At 49.7% G+C, this 17,562-nt stretch overlaps 9 protein-coding genes across 9 annotated transcripts; 4 read left to right on the top strand and 5 right to left on the bottom strand.

Annotated features, from left to right (window-relative positions):
• Positions 1-40: 40 nt before the first annotated feature.
• On the bottom strand, positions 41-334 carry VFPPC_16831 (hypothetical protein; the record flags this gene model as incomplete). The annotated part of the gene is made up of 1 exon (XM_018294584.1): positions 41-334. One exon carries the CDS (start codon positions 332-334, stop codon positions 41-43), a length of 294 nt encoding a protein of 97 aa, XP_018138006.1.
• Positions 335-1,481: 1,147 nt separating this feature from the next.
• Positions 1,482-3,806, bottom strand: VFPPC_10126 (heterokaryon incompatibility protein; the record flags this gene model as incomplete). The annotated part of the gene is made up of 2 exons (XM_022428691.1): positions 1,482-2,807; positions 2,856-3,806. The coding sequence occupies 2 exons, from the start codon at positions 3,804-3,806 to the stop codon at positions 1,482-1,484; spliced, it is 2,277 nt and encodes a 758-aa protein (XP_022284060.1).
• Positions 3,807-4,774: 968 nt separating this feature from the next.
• Positions 4,775-6,071, top strand: VFPPC_10127 (metal-dependent amidase/aminoacylase/carboxypeptidase; the record flags this gene model as incomplete). The annotated part of the gene is made up of 2 exons (XM_018288554.1): positions 4,775-5,670; positions 5,720-6,071. The coding sequence occupies 2 exons, from the start codon at positions 4,775-4,777 to the stop codon at positions 6,069-6,071; spliced, it is 1,248 nt and encodes a 415-aa protein (XP_018138008.1).
• A 733-nt stretch (positions 6,072-6,804) lies between these two features.
• On the top strand, positions 6,805-7,604 carry VFPPC_16832 (bnr asp-box repeat domain-containing protein; the record flags this gene model as incomplete). Its single annotated transcript, XM_018294585.1, has 2 exons — positions 6,805-7,463; positions 7,508-7,604. The coding sequence occupies 2 exons, from the start codon at positions 6,805-6,807 to the stop codon at positions 7,602-7,604; spliced, it is 756 nt and encodes a 251-aa protein (XP_018138009.1).
• Positions 7,605-8,220: 616 nt separating this feature from the next.
• On the top strand, positions 8,221-8,403 carry VFPPC_18255 (DDE superfamily endonuclease domain-containing protein; the record flags this gene model as incomplete). Its single annotated transcript, XM_022429898.1, has 1 exon — positions 8,221-8,403. The coding sequence occupies one exon, from the start codon at positions 8,221-8,223 to the stop codon at positions 8,401-8,403; it is 183 nt and encodes a 60-aa protein (XP_022285479.1).
• A 743-nt stretch (positions 8,404-9,146) lies between these two features.
• Positions 9,147-9,387, bottom strand: VFPPC_18256 (hypothetical protein; the record flags this gene model as incomplete). Its single annotated transcript, XM_022429899.1, has 2 exons — positions 9,147-9,290; positions 9,385-9,387. 2 exons carry the CDS (start codon positions 9,385-9,387, stop codon positions 9,147-9,149), a joined length of 147 nt encoding a protein of 48 aa, XP_022285478.1.
• A 384-nt stretch (positions 9,388-9,771) lies between these two features.
• VFPPC_18257 (endo-1,4-beta-xylanase D) lies at positions 9,772-11,226 on the bottom strand (the record flags this gene model as incomplete). The annotated part of the gene is made up of 1 exon (XM_022429900.1): positions 9,772-11,226. One exon carries the CDS (start codon positions 11,224-11,226, stop codon positions 9,772-9,774), a length of 1,455 nt encoding a protein of 484 aa, XP_022285477.1.
• A 905-nt stretch (positions 11,227-12,131) lies between these two features.
• VFPPC_10130 (peptidase family T4 protein) lies at positions 12,132-13,325 on the top strand (the record flags this gene model as incomplete). Its single annotated transcript, XM_018288555.1, has 1 exon — positions 12,132-13,325. One exon carries the CDS (start codon positions 12,132-12,134, stop codon positions 13,323-13,325), a length of 1,194 nt encoding a protein of 397 aa, XP_018138010.1.
• A 228-nt stretch (positions 13,326-13,553) lies between these two features.
• On the bottom strand, positions 13,554-16,364 carry VFPPC_10131 (HET domain-containing protein; the record flags this gene model as incomplete). The annotated part of the gene is made up of 4 exons (XM_018288556.1): positions 13,554-14,720; positions 14,765-14,901; positions 14,949-15,279; positions 15,327-16,364. 4 exons carry the CDS (start codon positions 16,362-16,364, stop codon positions 13,554-13,556), a joined length of 2,673 nt encoding a protein of 890 aa, XP_018138011.1.
• Positions 16,365-17,562: the final 1,198 nt, after the last annotated feature.

The following is a 17,562-nucleotide window of genomic DNA, read 5'->3' as shown; positions in this document are numbered from 1 at the left end:
CTCGTACCACGGGCCTGCAGGTGTGGACTTTGCATGTAAGTCAAGGCGAGGAGTGGAAATCCGGGGAAGATGGGTCTTTGCAGGAATCGCCAGGGTCCCGGTTAGAGAAGAGGGGAGAGGCGATGGAACCGTACACAGTAGATGTGCCCGTCTTTTTGACCTTGAGAGGTCTGGTAGGCTGAGGACGTTGGAAAGTTGGCTGGTCGAAACGGTGCAGCCCAGGCACCTGCCCACAGCTTTGATTGACTAGCTGCAGTACGTCTGACGGCATAGAGAGTCTGGTATGGTGATTGCAATGCACAACACGTATAGACACGGTGTTGGCCGAGAGCATACCGAGAGATAGGAAGTTGGGCGAAGACGTCGAAGCACAATGCAACAGAGGTGGATGTCGCCAGAGTATTTATTTTGCCGATGGTCGGCTAAGTTTGCGGTTCGTGGAGGAAGAAATCGGGGCTCAGCCACCAGACCAGCGAAATTATTCATCCAGTCATCATCAATGATTGCATGGAATTGATAAAGGCAACTGCAACCCCGCGTTCGTGGCATTGGCTCTTGCCCTTGTCTCCCAATGTCTGCATTTCTCCATTTCTCCATTCCCCACTGCCGATGTCCTAATTTGCATCTTTGGCTCCTTCTCTGCGCACGCTATTGGCCAGCCACGTCTTGGCTGTGCCTTCCTCTACGCCATCGGAACTGAGGTCCGGGCTGGCAATTGTTTCTGGCAATTCCGGTGCTGAAGAGAACGCCCAAGATTCATCTTCGCTGACCGTTCACATATTCTTACGCAATAAGGTATTCTCGCCGTAACCCAGTCAACGTACTTATTCTCGTCCTAATAGACAAGAATTGCTTTAACTCACTTTGTGACACATTTGGTATAGGGTGTCTTCCGCCTTTGAGGAACCCGAAGAGCAAGCCCATACCTAAGATATCATCGGGCTATGAATCCTCATGACCACCGAGTTCCTGGACATTGAACGACAAGAAATAGCATTTTGGGTTTGCAGGTCATGGTAACACTCCCTTAACTGTGAGTGTGTAAGTGGACGACGACTAACGAGAAAATGCGTGCAACTTGAGAGTTGCCGTTGCAACGTTAGATATTTTTCTAGCAAGCATACATTGCTGCGACGAAACGATCTCATTCTCTTCACCGAGCGTGCAATAACCCTTCGAGCCCAACCCCCCAGACTATGCGTTTAAGGAATACTTCCACCGCTCTTCATTTCAACTTTACGGCTACATGACCAAGCCTACCAAATCTTGTTGTTTCTGCGGCATCGTCTGACAGTTCGTGACACATGGCATATCGAAATGCTTCAGAATCCCGAGCAAGCAGGCTATTTTGCTTGGCCAGAGTATACCGGACAAATGATTCCCCAGTCATCTCACATCGATGGTCTGGTTTGTAACGTTTGCACGTCCTTGTCCGCGACAATACCAATAACCGGACTTGTGGCCGCGGCCGATTTTCCATTTCACACTATTTCGATCGTCTTTACCTCTGAAACCTCGAATAAGCTATTAGACCCAATATACTCCTCTACGCCTCCCCCATCCTTCACCCTCTCACGGAGCTTCAACTTTCCATCATCACCTCTCCTGCTGAACATCCCTATACGGGCATACTGATCCGCTGCTTCGATGTACCGAAGCACAAGACCCCAAGTAGTATTGTCTTCAGAGAAATGTCGGTCCGTCTCCAGCCCGACTCTCAGGCAATAGACTATGGAGTTAGGTAGTAGATGGTCCACGCTGCCCGGGGCGGCAATATCCGAATCAGCCTGGATTACAGCCCACAGTCCATTTTGTGAAATCCAGTAGCCATTCTTGACGCCAGATCCGTATCGAAGCTTTGCGGGTGCCACCCAACCGCTCAGTGTCAATGATCCCGCGGTACAGTGTCCACATATGTCGATGCCGTATGTACATGTGGCATTGATGACCCTGAGGTCCGGGTCGACTGGGAACTTGGTGAAGGCAACCTGTCCGCTTCGCGATGCCCATGACCAAGACGGCGCCATATACTTATGTGGAGAGGTGACGAGACCAGGCGCGTTGCCACGATGATAATCAGGACTCGGATCGAGGTGCCATAAGAGTGAAGGTATCAGGTCACGTTGCCAAATACCAGCAAGATAACCAGATTGACTTGACAAATCGCCTCTGATGTCATAGATGCGATGTGCCAAGCCCGAAAGAGCTGGCAGTCTGTCAGACGGATACGTCAGTGACAGCCCAGTATATGCGCATACAACATTATGCCAAATATCGTTGCTCTTCTGGTTGAGTTCAGACCTAGCGTTAACTTGTAGGTCCATCATCCGCGTAAATTGCATCTTCTGCGATTTCCCAGTACGCCTATCGCCCTCTTTGCACTCGCACATTCTAGCCGTTCGACATTCCCACTGCAGCTCCTCAAGCGTGAAATCAAGGGTTCGTAGAGACAGCATCCGCTCCTGGAAGCACCATGCCCGTGTGAGCAGAGGATCCGAAGCCGCAGACGCCCTGGCACCCAGCTCGACGGCTTCTTTCATTTCAGCATTGGCAAAATGCTGCTTAAATACCAGACGCGCGTGGATTGGCGGATCGTCATGGACGAGGTACGGCGGCGACAGTTCATCGGCATTCTCGTTGGCAACGTCCCGGCGGCCAATGTACCGGTCAGAGAACAGCCCTCCATCACTGTGCGAGGACCAAGTCGCGCATATTGTCAATGATGAATTCTTGTAAATGTCGGCCATGCGAGCTGCCTCGTCTGCCCAGTCTTGAGGACTGTCTTGTATGATGCACAGTGCATCAATCTATACTGTTAGCGAAAGTGATGATGGTTGGCGGGTGATTGTTCTTACCCAGATGTACTTGAACCCTAGGTTTCTAGCTACTGTAATAGCATCTTGATGAGTCTTGTTGAAAGCTTCCCACGGAACACCCTGCTTGTGCTTGTCGATGTTTTTGGTCGTCGTTGTCAAGCGACTTGCCACCGCTGGTCCCCAGCAATACGACAGGGTGACGTACTCGGCAGGTAAGGCGCTCTCCAAAAGGCAGACAGTTTGGTCGGATATGTCTAAGACTCTGGTAGGTAGCTGAGAAGGTTTACTTCTTTTGCAACCATCATGATTTCCCCTGCAGTCCGCTAGCCATCCTTGAGCTGTTTGCAAGCACTCTGAGGAGTTTGACGATCGGGGGACGTCACGAGGTGTTCCAATTGCCGGCCAGAGCACTTCCGAAGTGGACTGCATCTTGAGTGATAAGCTTGAACTCTTACATGAGGAGGTAGGCTGAGACAATCTGTACAGTTCAATAGGATGTGACGTTTGTCCCCGAACACCCTGAAGCATTACCAGCACCTGATAGTCTATGTGGCGAGTCGTGTCAGCAGGTCGAATGTGTATAAACGCCCGGATATTGTTCTCATCAATGTAAATGTATCTGGTATCGTAGTCGTCGCCAAAGGTAACTTCCAGGCCGTAGTCTTGCTGTTGACTCCTCATTTCTACCTGGTAGCCAACAAGGCTGGGCACGACGTCGAAATGCCGGCAAGCCGTTTCTATCATGGCGCACACAGCGCACCCCGATAATGCCATGCGTTTTACATCACAGAACTGAACCTGGATCACTTTTCCGCTCGGTGGAAGATTGTCGAGTGACAGGTTCTGGCAGGTGTTGCATCCCGCGGAGAGGTCCTGCTTGGAGAAGTCATATCGTGGGGCAAAATTGAAGACAGCTAGTCGCGGCTCCTTCCCGTCCATAAGGGGGAGGTTTGCCATGTATTCGTCTTTTAGTTCTGACAGGGAAGCCATTTCGGAGTTTCCCCTGGGTCTGGTCGAGTAATAAGCCTAAAAGGTGGGATGTGCCGCTTGGAAGTTGTCAAGATATCGTCCATCTGTAGAGTCGACACCACCATATGCTGTGATGCTGAAGCCAGTTCAGTTTACTGCGTGTTTGCCTCGCTGTGCACAAGTCGCTCGACAGCTCTGGTTTCTTTTGCTCATGAGAGGAATTGATGTTTGAGTTGTTGTGTCTCTTTCAGCCTCAGCTTATGAAGCGGGGGCTGTGCGGTGAGGCAGCCATGAGTTACACTTATCACTGGAGGCTATTACAGTTGCACCGCATTGTTCTGCTAGATTGCCTAGATAGCACTACACCTTTATCGCTAAAAGATCCTCAAACAAAAATATCCCAGGTCGGACAATCTAGTATATACCTCTGCAACCAAGGCCAAAACTGCAATATTCAGGACCGTCCCACTTAAACGGAGCCCAATTCGGAAAAGGCTCATAAGTCATAAGAATCAGGTATGAGAACTGGGAGTATTGCTGGGACTCATCCAAGAGTTTCTATCTCAACTATCCTGTCACCGCATTAAACCAGACCGGCATTCAAAGACCTTCATAAGTACCTACTCATGTCAAATCGAGCATCGCCATGTCACAAATGTCGGAACTGATGTGAGGCATGTGTACTTTACCCGGCAACGAGACGGCTTATTCACATCTCCACATTAGCCGACCGTCGCTTCAACTAACTTTAGTAAATAGCATCTCTCAACCGTTCAACTAGAACAGAAACAATTACCACTGGTCGGTACTTACATCTTCTTTACCAAAATTCCGCGGACTTTACACCACCATCATGGAGCCATGGAGTTACCCTGTCAACCAAGCCCGAAATGGACATACATAAGACACTCAGTCACCTTGAAACCACTCCAAGGTCCAAGATGTGACCATCATATCCCAGCACTCCTACAAAGCAACTAGTATTCAACATGGGCGAACTCCATCACAAAATTGACCTAGGGCAAGCTCGCTCCCTAATAAACACACACATCAGGCGAATCAGTCCCGATCTCCAAACCAACATCAACAAAGCCCTCCACGACCACCCCGAAACGTGCTACAAAGAATTCTTCGCCCACGACACCCTCACCACATTCCTCTCCAAAAAGGGACTCTCTGTCACCCCAAAAACCTACGGCCTAGAAACGTCCTTTGAAGCATCTACCGGCCAAGGCGGTCGTCAAGTCGTCTTCTGCGCCGAGTACGACGCCCTCCCTGACATAGGCCATGCCTGCGGACACAACCTCATCGCCACATCGTCCATCGCAGCCTTCCTCGCAGCCGGCCATGTCTTACACACGCTCAACATCCCCGGCCGAATCCGTCTCCTAGGCACACCAGCTGAAGAAGGCGGGCTAGGGAAACAGTTTCTCATCGACGCCGGCGCCTTCGATCCACCAGAGGATATAGCCGCCGCGATAATGGCCCATCCCGCATCGCAGAAGATGATACCGTCCCACTCAGGAGTCGAATACAGTGGCATCGCGGGCCCGAAAACCAGTGCAAGTCATAAATTCAAGGTTGAGTTTCGGGGGAGGACTGCTCACGCGGCTGCTGAGCCTTGGAATGGGATCAATTCCCTGGATGCTGCGGTTTCGGCGTATAATAGCGCCGCCATGTTGAGGCAGCAGATTCGGCCGGATGAGAGGATCCATGCGGTGATAGAGGTTGGCGGGACGGTGCAGAATGTGATTACTTCGTATTCGAGGATGAGCTGGAATGTGAGGAGCCCGAGTTTGAAGAGGGCGGATGAGTTGTTGGAAAGGGTGAGAAGGTGTATTGAGGGTGGTGCCGCTGCGACGGGCTGTACTGTCACTTATTTGCCGTATGTTGTGTACCCCGTGTGTTCAAATGTTGGGGCTAATGAGATTTAGGACGTTGACGTCTGCCGATTTACGAGTCAATGAGGCACTTTGCAGGGCATATGTAGAGGATATGGGTACTCTGGGGAGGAAAGTCGTCGAAACTCATGGCGAGCCCTCAGGTGGCTCTACTGACATGGGTAATGTGTCGCATTATGTGCCTAGTTTTCATGGCATGTTCTCCGTGACGAAGGAGCCGGATGTGGTGATTCATAATCCGGGCTTTACGGCCTGCGCTGCTACGGATGAAGCGCACGCGGAGGCTATGAGGTGTGCCAAGGGTATGGCAATGTTGGCGGTGAGGGTATTGGTTGATGATGTGTTGGCGGATAAAGCGCGAGAGGATTTCAAGAGGTGTGAGTAGCTTGGACTAAATGGGATGTAACAACGAAGGAAGAGGCCAACTATTGATTGGTTGGGTGTTGAGGTTGCAAACAAAGTTGGCGAACTGGACTAAGGATTCAAACCCTGGATAGGTGTTTTCGGAGGATTGTGTTGTTCGGCGTTAGTTCCCCGCTTAGGACTTGGCCTTGAGGTCCAACAGAACTATCATGAGGTTTGCAACCTGCGGCATAAGATGGCTGGTTAGGTTCACACATGCTGAGAAAACAGTAACCAAGGCAACGATTCTTATCTTTAAATCCTGTCTTACCTAGGTATTCGCAAGTTATCATCACCGAGCTTACATCAGACGCAACTACCACATGAAACGTCTTAACATGCCCCCCAAGAGTTGTATTAGCCGTTCTTGGCGTAACATCCACTCACCACTAGGCTCAACTACACTTCCTTCGTGCCTGTTACATCCGCAAATTTACCCCGAGAAACTGCCAAGTGGTTGAGAAGCAATCCATAGAGTTATCTCGTTGGCGCGGCTGTACCATTCACATCCTCACGGCTTCACGGCCCGTGGTAACTCAACCTTTCACCTCATGCCTTCCTAAAACGGAAGGAACGCGCAAACTTATAAGTCGTCACACCAAAAATACATCCTTTGTCCAAAGCGCGGACCAAACCACCATGTCCGCGTGGACCTATATAAAACACAAAACCCGAAACTACATTCCAACCACGGCAACTCAAACGCCACCGCCAAAATGAGGTTCACCAAACTCCTCTCAGCCCTCCTCATCGCTCCATCTGCATCCTCCCCCATGGCCATCTCAGCCCCAGGTCCCCAAGTCCTCGTCGACCCAGCAGGCGTATACATGCGCGCCACCCGCCTCAACGACAACACCATCATAGCCGGCTACGCAGCCCAAGACGGACCCAACCACCTCCTCCGGGTAGTCAAGTCCTCCGACGCAGGATCCTCCTGGACGCAACTCGGCACCGTAACAGCGGGTGACTCTGCAACGCACGATATTGACAATGCGTTTCCGCTGCAACTTCCCAGTGGTAGAATTCTGTTTGCTTTTCGAAACCACGACCGCACTTCCAAAGGCGTGTATACGTACTACCGCATCACAGTGTGTTACTCAGATGACGGGGGCGTAACGTGGTCATTTCTCACGCAGATTGATGAACGGCATGCGAATGGAGTGAATGGCCTGTGGGAGCCGTTTCTGAGGGTCTCTAGGAATGGGACATTGCAGGTGTTTTATTCGTCGGAGAATAATGGCGGTGATCAGGATAACGTTATGAAGACGTCGACGGATGGAGGGGCGTCGTGGGCCGGTCCGTTTGCTGTTTCGGGGCAGGGAATTACGAGTAGGGACGGTATGACTGCCGTTGCGGATGTGGGAGGGAAATTAATGTAAGTTGATGTGGTTTTGTGATTGCTGTTACTAACACGAGTAGGTGCGTCTTTGAAAATACGGAATCTGGTCCATTTTCGATAAATTACGTGCTTTCGTACGACGATGGCTTTACTTGGTCTTCGCGGACGAGGTTGTAACGTCGGGGACCCATCAACCGCCCAGACCCCTCAACCGCCCACCCTTTTTCATCCTTTCAACACCAAATAACCTGCATTCTAACCGCGATTTCTCGCGTAATTTTAGAGCAATTATAATTCTGTTTAAATATTTAGAATTAGCATGTTAAAATACATGGAAGATAATATTTAATCTGCTATATTAGCTGTGCGTAATAGTCTATCTGCCTGGAAAGCTACAGCATAATGGGGGATACCCAGGACAACTATTTAAGATTAACTTTCTGGCTCCCAGTTGCGAATTAATGCATATGAACCACATTAGCGGCTATCACAGAAGGATAAAAATAACTTGGTTACTTGGATAGTAGCCCAAACGTCATTAAACGTGCCAGTTACACATTAATAACTCTACCTCTTTATCTCACACATCCTTGCTAAGGGAGGCAACTATTGCCCTCTTGGGAAGAATTAGATTAAAGGCTTTATACGTCGTTATCCTAAAATAGCAACTAGAAAAGGCAAGAAGATGGATTCCTGTCGCATTAATGGGGCTTCTGCTGATACAATTAAGAGCTTCTTTTCCCTGGTCTAGCTTCCTGTAGTATAGGGAATTCCAGCGCGGAATTAATACAACATGGACGAGACTGGTATCCAAGAGGGCCAAGGGAGCAATAGTCTTATCATTAGGAGCGCGGAAATTCGAATAATTATTAGGAAGCAGCCTGGGTCACGCTCTTGGACGACAATTATCGAGTGCATCTTAGCAGACAGTAGAGTTATTAGCCCCCTTATGATATTCAAAGGAGCAAGCGTTTAATAGCAATAGTTTCCCAATAAATTCGATAAATATTAAGATTGGCACTTTACAGTATTACTAAATAGCTAGACTTCTGATAAAATTAGTCTCTTTTGGCTGCGTAATATCTTTATCCCATAGATAGCACTATCTAACCCAAAAGAAGCCCGGCTGCTAATAGTAGATAGCCATAGAAGTTATACTGCTAATAATTTTATGCTAGAATGCTTCAAAAATAATATATACCTTCTTTTCCTACTAGAGCATTTATCCCACGTTTTACAACCGCTTAACGTTGGTGTATTTAGCTCCATTAAGGCTAGCTATCGCGCTTTAATCATAGACCTTTAATTATTAATACCCTTAATTACTACAAACAAAATAACCTTTCTTAAATGTTATTATAAAGCTTAGGCTACCGGAATCACTAAAAGAAACATTCTATTAGGTTAGAGAGCCACTGGAATTTACCTGACTAATATTAGCAGGCCTCTCCTGTTAAAATCCCTTAAATTAGCAACTCTGCCGCTTAAGGAAATAACCAAAGAGATACCATAAATATGTATAAAGCAGCAAAATAACCTAATAAAGACCCCACAGCGCGGTAGTTAAATTTTTAACCTTATTCCCTAACTTCTTAAACAGCAAGACTTAGGTCTAACAGCCTGTTAGCTATTTCGGAAGATTTAGAAGGGAATTAACGATAAGAACATGCAGCTAGTAGAAGCTAACCGGAAGATTTAGTCACTATAGCGGCAGGTTAATCAATAGAAACCAAGAAAGAAGCGGAAAGTTAAGCATAATCCTAATAGAAAGTTCATTAATATCAGAGACATTAAAATAACCCGGCAGCATCTTCCAATTAAGCCTGCAGCACCCTCTGTTGAAGACGGGCCCAATTTAAATCCCTCTGCAATAAGTGGGAATTAAACAAATAGAAAACACCAAATATTACTATTTTTATCTATCCTGACTGTTGGAATTGAGGTTCTAATGTGATGCCATTGTGGCCCACGGGTGGGCGGTTGAGGGGTCTGGGCGGTTGATGGGTCCCCGACGTTACACAGCTAGGAATGGGAAGAATGCGGGTGCTCCCTATGGTATTAACGTGGGTGGTACACTGGTGGCGAGTTTCATGACGAACGAGGATACTAATACGCCTAATATTGATGGTGGCCAAATGAAGGTCGTGAGCAGTTCAAATGGTGGACAGACTTGGAGTAGTGCCATTGTTACGGGGGAAACAGGATCGCACTGGGAGGCAACATATAGTGTTGATAATAGCCATTTCTTGGCTTTATATTCCCTTGATGGGAGGGGGTTAGTGAGTCAAAAGTATTCACTCTAAGTTACGTTAACGCGTTACTTCGAATAAAATGATCAACATCATCATGCCAAATGCTCAACCTTGACGTTATCAAACACAGCATCCGTCTGAAACACCCTCACGCCATTCATGCCACTCGCAAACGTCCCATCCAGGACATGTAGTTGCGCGGTCGTCGAGTCCCCAGCATACACACTAATCGCATTCTTCTTCGCCGTCACTCTCACTCTGTACGTCTTGCCAGGCACAATATCAGCCTTCACAACGCCCATTTGCGTCCACGAACCGCTCTGCGCCCTGCCCAGGACCAATTTTCCGGATGTGCTAATGCCGGCGTAATAACCGTTGTAGGCGTCTGTTCCAACCGTTGGATTCGATGCTCTGAAAACGAGACCTGCGTCGCCGGCATTTGATGACGGAATTTTGATGTCCACGGAGAAGTCGACATCGCCGAAATTAGTATTGAGTAATGCCTTTCCGCCGGCAGAGTTTCCGGCCGTGAGAGCGTTGGACTTGGCATCCCAGGTTCCCCCGTAGGTAGCCCACCCAATCATGTTTCCATCGTTGAAATTGTCATGGACGAGCATTTTCACAGGTTGAATCGTTCCATCGGCGTTGAAGTAAAGTCGATCGTACGCCAAGTGTCGATCATTGCCGTCAACATTATCACCCAGAGGATGGCGATGATACACAATATAGTAAATATCAGTGTTGGGCACGTGAATCACGCCATTATGTCCCGAGCCACTTGCCACGGCCTCATCCTGCTGCAGTATCTTAGCCAGCCTCTTGAACGGGCCAGTTGGCGACTTTGACATGGCATACGAGACAGCGTAGTCGGGACCGCCCCAGCCACCCTCACTCCAGAAGAGGTAGTACGTCCCATTGCGCTTCACCATCTGCGGCCCTTCGACGTAGTTCTCCGGCGTGATCTCCTTGTACGACGTGCCATCGTCAAAGGTACCGATTGTGATCATGTCGCTGTTCAGCTTCGCGACGTTGGCGTGACTATGTCCACCGTAGTATATGTACGCTTGGCCGTCGTCGTCGATGAATACATCCTGGTCAATCGGCTGAGCGCCATTGTAGTACTGTCCGATGAGCGGTTTACCAATCGCATCTTTGTAGGGTCCCTCTGGTTTGTCGGCGACGCCAACGCCAATGCCACCTAGCTCAGCGTTGGTCTGGATGTCGTTGGCGGCAAAGTAGAGGTAGTATTTGCCGTTGCGGGAGATTGGCGCGGGTGCCCAGACGGCGCGTTTTGCCCACTTGAAGTCGGATGCGACGAGGATGTTGGGGTGCTTGGTCCAGTGGACGAGGTCAGGGGATGAGAAGGCGTCGAGGTAGGTCTGTTTGTCGTATTCGTAGGACGATGTTGGGTAGATCCAGTATTGGTTGTTGTAGAATTCGTTGTCTGGGTCGGCATAGAAGCCGTCGACGAAGGGGTTACCGGCTTCTGATGTTTGGAAGTTGTGTGCGACGATGCTGGGGATGAAGAGGAGGAGTGAGAGCTTCATGGTGATGGTGATGTCTGGTGTGATGGAAGCCGATGTTTTGACGTTATGGAAAGTGACTAGCACGAGATGAGAAAGATTTGTATCTTCCACGGTCGAGCAGCTTTATACCATTGCGGGAGTGTTGGTCTGTGAATGCATCCCCCGCGATTTGATGGCATGTCATGTGGACGAGACAAATGAGATGAGGTTGCATTCAATGTTTGAAGGATCAAAATCTCATCTGAGGCGGCCAAATTGGCGGCGGTATTTGATGTCTTGGGCCAAACTGCTGGGGTCAAGGTGCATCAATCAATCGCGGGGTATCGTATCAACAGGGATATAACTAGGTATTTGTGGTACAAGACGTGTATTTAAAATGAACAATTGTAAAATATTGGGTGAGATGTGCACAAGATATTGACTGTTGTAGAACAGACTGATACTTCACATTGACATTGTGTTCATGACCGTGGTCCATCTGTCAAGATCGCCTCTCATGTTCGCAATTGAGTTTACAGCCACATCGTCCCCATGGAACTCCAAACATAATTGGCTCCATGTTATTTACTTGTGTCATAAATGTAAGCACCAACTGATGATCTGCAGCCAAATCCTCTTGCTCCAACTTCTCTTCCTCTTTTCCAGTCAATATTCAAGCTACCCCGCAAATGATGAACAACTTGACTCCAACTGTTGACTCACAGCTCAGGAACCATACCCATCAATCCAATAACACACAACAAACTAACGGAATAAAGAAGCTGGCAATTAAAAACAAATGTACTAGACTCCATCCTGACTCATTCTTTACCACCCAAGAAAATACCATTTCGAAACTCACCCCACCAAGTTCAAATATATAACATCAGCAACCATCACTACATCCAACACACCTTCACCAACCATCAATCCCTTCCACACCCAAAATGCAGTCCTCCCGCTGTCGATTCAGAGACCTCGTCCCCACAGCCCACCTAGGAACCTGGAAACCCGGCCCCAAAAACGGCATCACCGATGTCCCCGGCGTCAAAGCCCACACCACAACCATCCGCACCGCCAACGGCAACATCAACACCGGCGTCACAACCATCACCCCCCGAGATGACTGGTTCCATCAAGCCTGTCCGGCAGGCATGTTCCGCTTCAACGGGTCCGGAGAAATGACCGGCTCGCACTGGATCCAGGAAACAGGTCTCCTACACTCACCCATCCTCATCACTAACAGCTTCGCCGTCGGCCCTTGCTACACCGGTATATATAAATACGCAATTCACCACTACGGCCAAGGTGAATCTGGTGTAGACTGGTTCCTGCTGCCCGTTGTGGCAGAGACGTTTGACGGACATCTCAACGACCTGCGCCACTTTGCCGTCACGCCGGACCACGTATTCGAGAGTCTGGGCAAGGTATCTGCCGATCCCGTCCCCGAGGGCAACGTCGGCGGCGGAACGGGCATGATGTGTCAGGGCTTCAAGGGCGGCACCGGCACAAGCAGTCGAGTTGTGCCGGGAGTTAGCTCCGATAAAGACACATCATACACAGTGGCAGCTCTCGTGCAAGCCAACTACGGAAGAATGCAACATCTACACATGTGCGGCATTCCCGTGGGACGAATCCTCGCAGCCGACGCGGAGAAGAATGCCACACAAGCAGCCAAAAAGGCAGAGTACGATGCGGCCAAGGATTCTAAAGACGGCTCCATCATCATCATTCTGGCTACTGACGCGCCATTGCACCCCACACAGCTGGAGAGGCTGGCGAAACGGGCTACAGTTGGACTCGCTCGCGTAGGAGGATACGGACACAACCCGTCGGGAGATATATTCCTGGCCTTTTCGACGGGGAACAGTATTCCTGTGCAGACGGTCACGGGCCAGCATAGAGCGGTGGACCCGTTCAAGGCGAGGGAGCTGGATATGAAGTTTATTGATGACCAGTCTATCAATGGGCTGTTGGAGGCGGCGGCTGATGCGACCGAGGAGGCTATTTACAATGCTTTGTGTATGGCGGAGACGATGACGGGGAATATGGGACGGACGGTCGAGGCGCTTCCTTTGGAGAGGGTGGCGGAGATAATGGGGAGGTTTGGGGAGACGGAGAGTAGTTTGCGGGGGGCTTGAGTGTTGTCTGTGCATGATTTATGAGAATATATTGATTGAGAGTGAGTGTTGTATATTGCCGCAAGATGCTGAGTCTATAATGTGAATGGCTGCTGTTTACCACCAATCTTGTATCATTGATACGAACCAGCACACGACAGGCCGAGTAATCAATATTATAATCTATACGTTGCCATCGCACACTGACATGAATATATGTAAAGATATATGTAGATATAGACATGTCTGTCAATCCACAAACCACAACTGCCCCCCCAAATCCCTCAACCCAACCCCATGTGGAAACACCTTCGGCACAAACACCCAAATATAATCATCCAAATCCTCCCCAACAGTCTCCCGAATCGTCCTCTGAAACTCCTCATCCCCATACCAAGCCTCCTCCATAACTTTCTTCATCCTCTCCCGCACCCTCCCCTCCGCCGCATCCCACTCCTCCTCACCCGGCTTATAACTCTTCTGCACCGCCAAAAACTCATCCGTAACAGGATCCCTCGCCACCGTGACCGCCAAATCCCTCACTTTACTCATCATCCTGCCTTCTGTCTCACCGATCGCCGACAATATCACTGCTCTTTCGCGGCGCGCTTTGAGCGGCACTTCCGTGTGTCCATCTATCTCCTGCTCACTCAACTCCTCTACGTGCACGAGACAACCTACCGATGTGCCGTCTTCCTGCGTAACTTTGTGATCTAGTATAAGTGCGCAGTTCCCAGTGTCGATAGCCCTGCAGAGGGGATTATTCTGCTCCTTGTCGTATGCGAGGCGCTCTTTGCGCGTCCACGTGGGGAGTTTCTTGCTGCGGTACCAGTCTAGTATGCGGAACCATTGTCCTGTTTCTTCATCCTGCACTACGACTTGGTCTTCCGTGGGGTTGATGACCTCCGGCCACGCATGGAGCGGGAGGTGTGGCAATAGAGGCGTTGGTACGATTCTGTAGCCTGGCATTCGTACCTTCAGGCCAATCGAGGTTGGGATCCCGAGAACAGCGTCCGTCGGATCGGCGGATTGCTCTTCGGTATAGAAACGCATGACACGCTCGTCTATAGTGAGGACAGGATCGTCTACTGAAGATGATAGCAGGGATTTTGGCGCCCACCGCCATCCAACGATATCCAGTGGTTCTTCGACGTAGAATATTATTCTCGCAGGTACACCGCCGCTTGCGTCGGAGAGTTTCTCCCACATTCGTTGCATTCTGTGATTGCAGTCTATGCCCTCGGCGATGTACGTCGTATCCAGTTTCATGAGGGTTGAGATACACAGGGCTTCGTCTGCGGGGACAGAGACGGTGCGGAAGTGTAAACTTCGTTGGAGGGTCGTGATTTGGGGTGCATGCCATTTGAGGACGTTTTCGGGACCGGTCTTGGGACTGAAGCCAAGGAGTTGGTTGAACTGTTCTCGTTAGTGTGCGGTTGGCATCGTGGTGAGAGAATTACCTCGTTGGTCACGTCTTGCCATATACGCATATACCGGGCATCTTCTCTGGCAATCTTCCATAGTTCGGTCAACATGGCCATGTTATTTCCAGCCTTGTCAGCATATTGGATCTGAAGAGTCCTTGCAAGTGCGCCCTCTAAACCAGGAGTTAGTTGTCGATCTTAGTATCGTCTCTTCACATACCTTGCAGCGTCCACAGCCGCCTCATCCACGGCGAGCATTCAAACGCCCGGACTAAAAGCTCCGCAGGATGAGTGCCCTCGAATTTATACGCAGTCAGGCTTGTATCCAGGACCAACACATGATGTGCCTTCCTGTACACATCCGCAATCCTCGCCAGACTAATCACCTTACTTTCAGCTTCCACAGGACAGCAGAGCGTGTCAAGCCAAAGACGTGGAGGTTCCGTACTCTCTGGAGCCCTGGGTAGATCTTCCACGAGCTTGACAATCCGCGCGATTTGACACTTGGGGAGTGAATTGCTCGTGGGATTTCCAAGTCCATTCGCCCATACCTGTGCCCATCAGCACCTCTTCTTCAGCGACCTTCACAGAAACTTACATGCGATAATGCCACGTACGAAATCCCAGGCTCAAATCTCTCCACTAGGATCCGTAAATCATCTAATTCTCCTTCCACACGCACAATCGGAAACGTATCCGTACTCCTCAATATCCCAGACACCATTGTAGGATCAGCTTCAATCAACTCACACCCACAACCATCTTCCACATGCGCAGGCCTATATGTACTAATATCAATATGAAACGCTCTACAAATACTCCTCGTACAATTCGAATGATCCAACCACGGCGTCGGCTTCCTCAACTGACTCGTATAATGCATCGTAAACAGCCCCTGCAACTGAGACCTTATCTTCTCAACTTCACTCGGACACCACCCATTATTCAACATCCTCTCTTCAACCACGCCCCCCGGCCGAACAAAGTCTCTGTACCAGGAGAGTCCTAGAATTGGCAACTCAATCTTTGGTTGTGCCAGCCCGGCGGCGCTATATATACCCGTGGAGAAGAGTTCCCCCAGCGCGGCGATGGAATACCGAACCGTGTGGTCCATATTCTCCTGTATCGAGTGCACCATTATCATGGCGTATTGTAGGCATTGGAGAATATATAAGAGTCGTTCATATTTATCTGGCGCGAGTGCGAGTCTCGCCTCAAAGAGCGGCCCCCATGTGAGCACATTCGTAGCAATGAGGACATTCTTGCCATTCTCCTCGTGACAGAATTGGTCGTGTAGTTTCGCAATTTCCTCCTTGGCTGTATCTTCGTCTATAAGTCTTACACCGGGTGCTATTTCGTTGAGCCCCAGCATTTCGGAGAGCATCCCAAAGTATAGCCATGTCTGTACAAACGGCTGCAGCTCCTCTTTAGGCGTGGGATACAAGTTCTCCAGGTACGGCTGTTCTGGGGGCGGAAGATCTGGAACTTGGCGTAGCATTACTGGTATGATGCTCGTTCTGTTTTTCCTGTGGCTATATGTGCGGAAGAGTCCGCCGTCCCATTGTTCGAGGCATAGGTACGGTGCTTGGTCTGGCGTGGATTGGATGGGATCATCGGGCTCGACAAAGATGTTCATGGCGGCTGTCCAAGTTCAGTAAGGATGTTTAAAGGGCAGAGTTTGGTTTTGTTGTAAAGGATCCCGTGGGGTGGAATATTGGTTGCGGCTGAGTTCGTGCAGTATTCTCATGCGGGCAAAATGGAGGCCGTTGCGTCAGCCTAGATGTGGGTAAGAAGCTGAGTGAGGCTAACAATTGCGCTTGTATTCTCATCTTGGGAGTCGTCCTATATGGAATAGTTCTCAATATTCTAGCTAAACTCACTACACCACCGGGATTCAAAGCCAACTCCAATATCCATAGTCACAGAAATGCCGCAAACTCACTTCTTCCTCAAAACAGCAACCAAATGATCCGCACAGCCCAAATACTCCTCCCCAGTAGAATACTTCTCATACATCAAGTCCGCCCAAGCTTGTAGAACATGCGGCTCAGCCTTGGACAATGTAGCGTCCAGACTGCCGCCCAGAATACCTTCCTGCGACCGCAATTCCACCAGCTCCAACGTGTCGGCAAAGTTGTTTGCCAAAAAGGATCTGACGTCGCCTACCCTTGTATGAAAGCCATGGACATTTCCAATGCCTGGCTTGAACTTTTCGTACCGGCCATCTTGAAGCTTGGGAAAGTTAGCAGCGAATTGAGCTGAGAAGGGTATGCCTACATATTTGGTGTAAAACTCCTTGTCGGCAACGAGTTTTCCAGGTTCTCGCATAGCAATATCCCGTAAATGTGCGGCAATACTTATAAATGCGACGAATATGAAGCCATTGGGCTTGGCGAGTCTGATGGCGTTGGCGACGGCTTCTGCGCGCTCCGACTCTTCTACCAGGTGGTAGAGTGGTCCTAGAAGTAGCACTGCATCGTATACTCCATCCTGAAGAATAGACGTGTCTAGTGCATTTCCAACAGATATGCTCTTAAGAAGGGCTTTGCTGCCATTACTCTTGCGCTTGTCTTGTTCAGATTGCGCAAGGTCAATTAGGCCGGGACTAAGGTCCACGAGGTCGACAGAATGTCCTTGGTCAGCGAGTGCAAAGGCATATTTTCCTGGGCCACCTCCCACGTCAGCGATGCGCTGAGGAGTCGAAGGGAGAGCTTCGCGGATTGCACGGAGGGTTACTAGGAGTTCAATGGGATGAGTGTCCAGGCGGGAGACTTCTCCATTGCCGATGATGTTGTATAGATTGGCGACGTCTGGAGCGGGGGTTGGCATTGTGA

Source organism: Pochonia chlamydosporia, chromosome 4 (assembly GCF_001653235.2).
Source record: "Pochonia chlamydosporia 170 chromosome 4, whole genome shotgun sequence".
Lineage (NCBI taxonomy): Eukaryota > Fungi > Ascomycota > Sordariomycetes > Hypocreales > Clavicipitaceae > Pochonia > Pochonia chlamydosporia.
The sequence above is the reverse complement of the archived record's forward strand: the minus strand, read 5'-3'. Positions and strand labels throughout refer to the sequence as shown.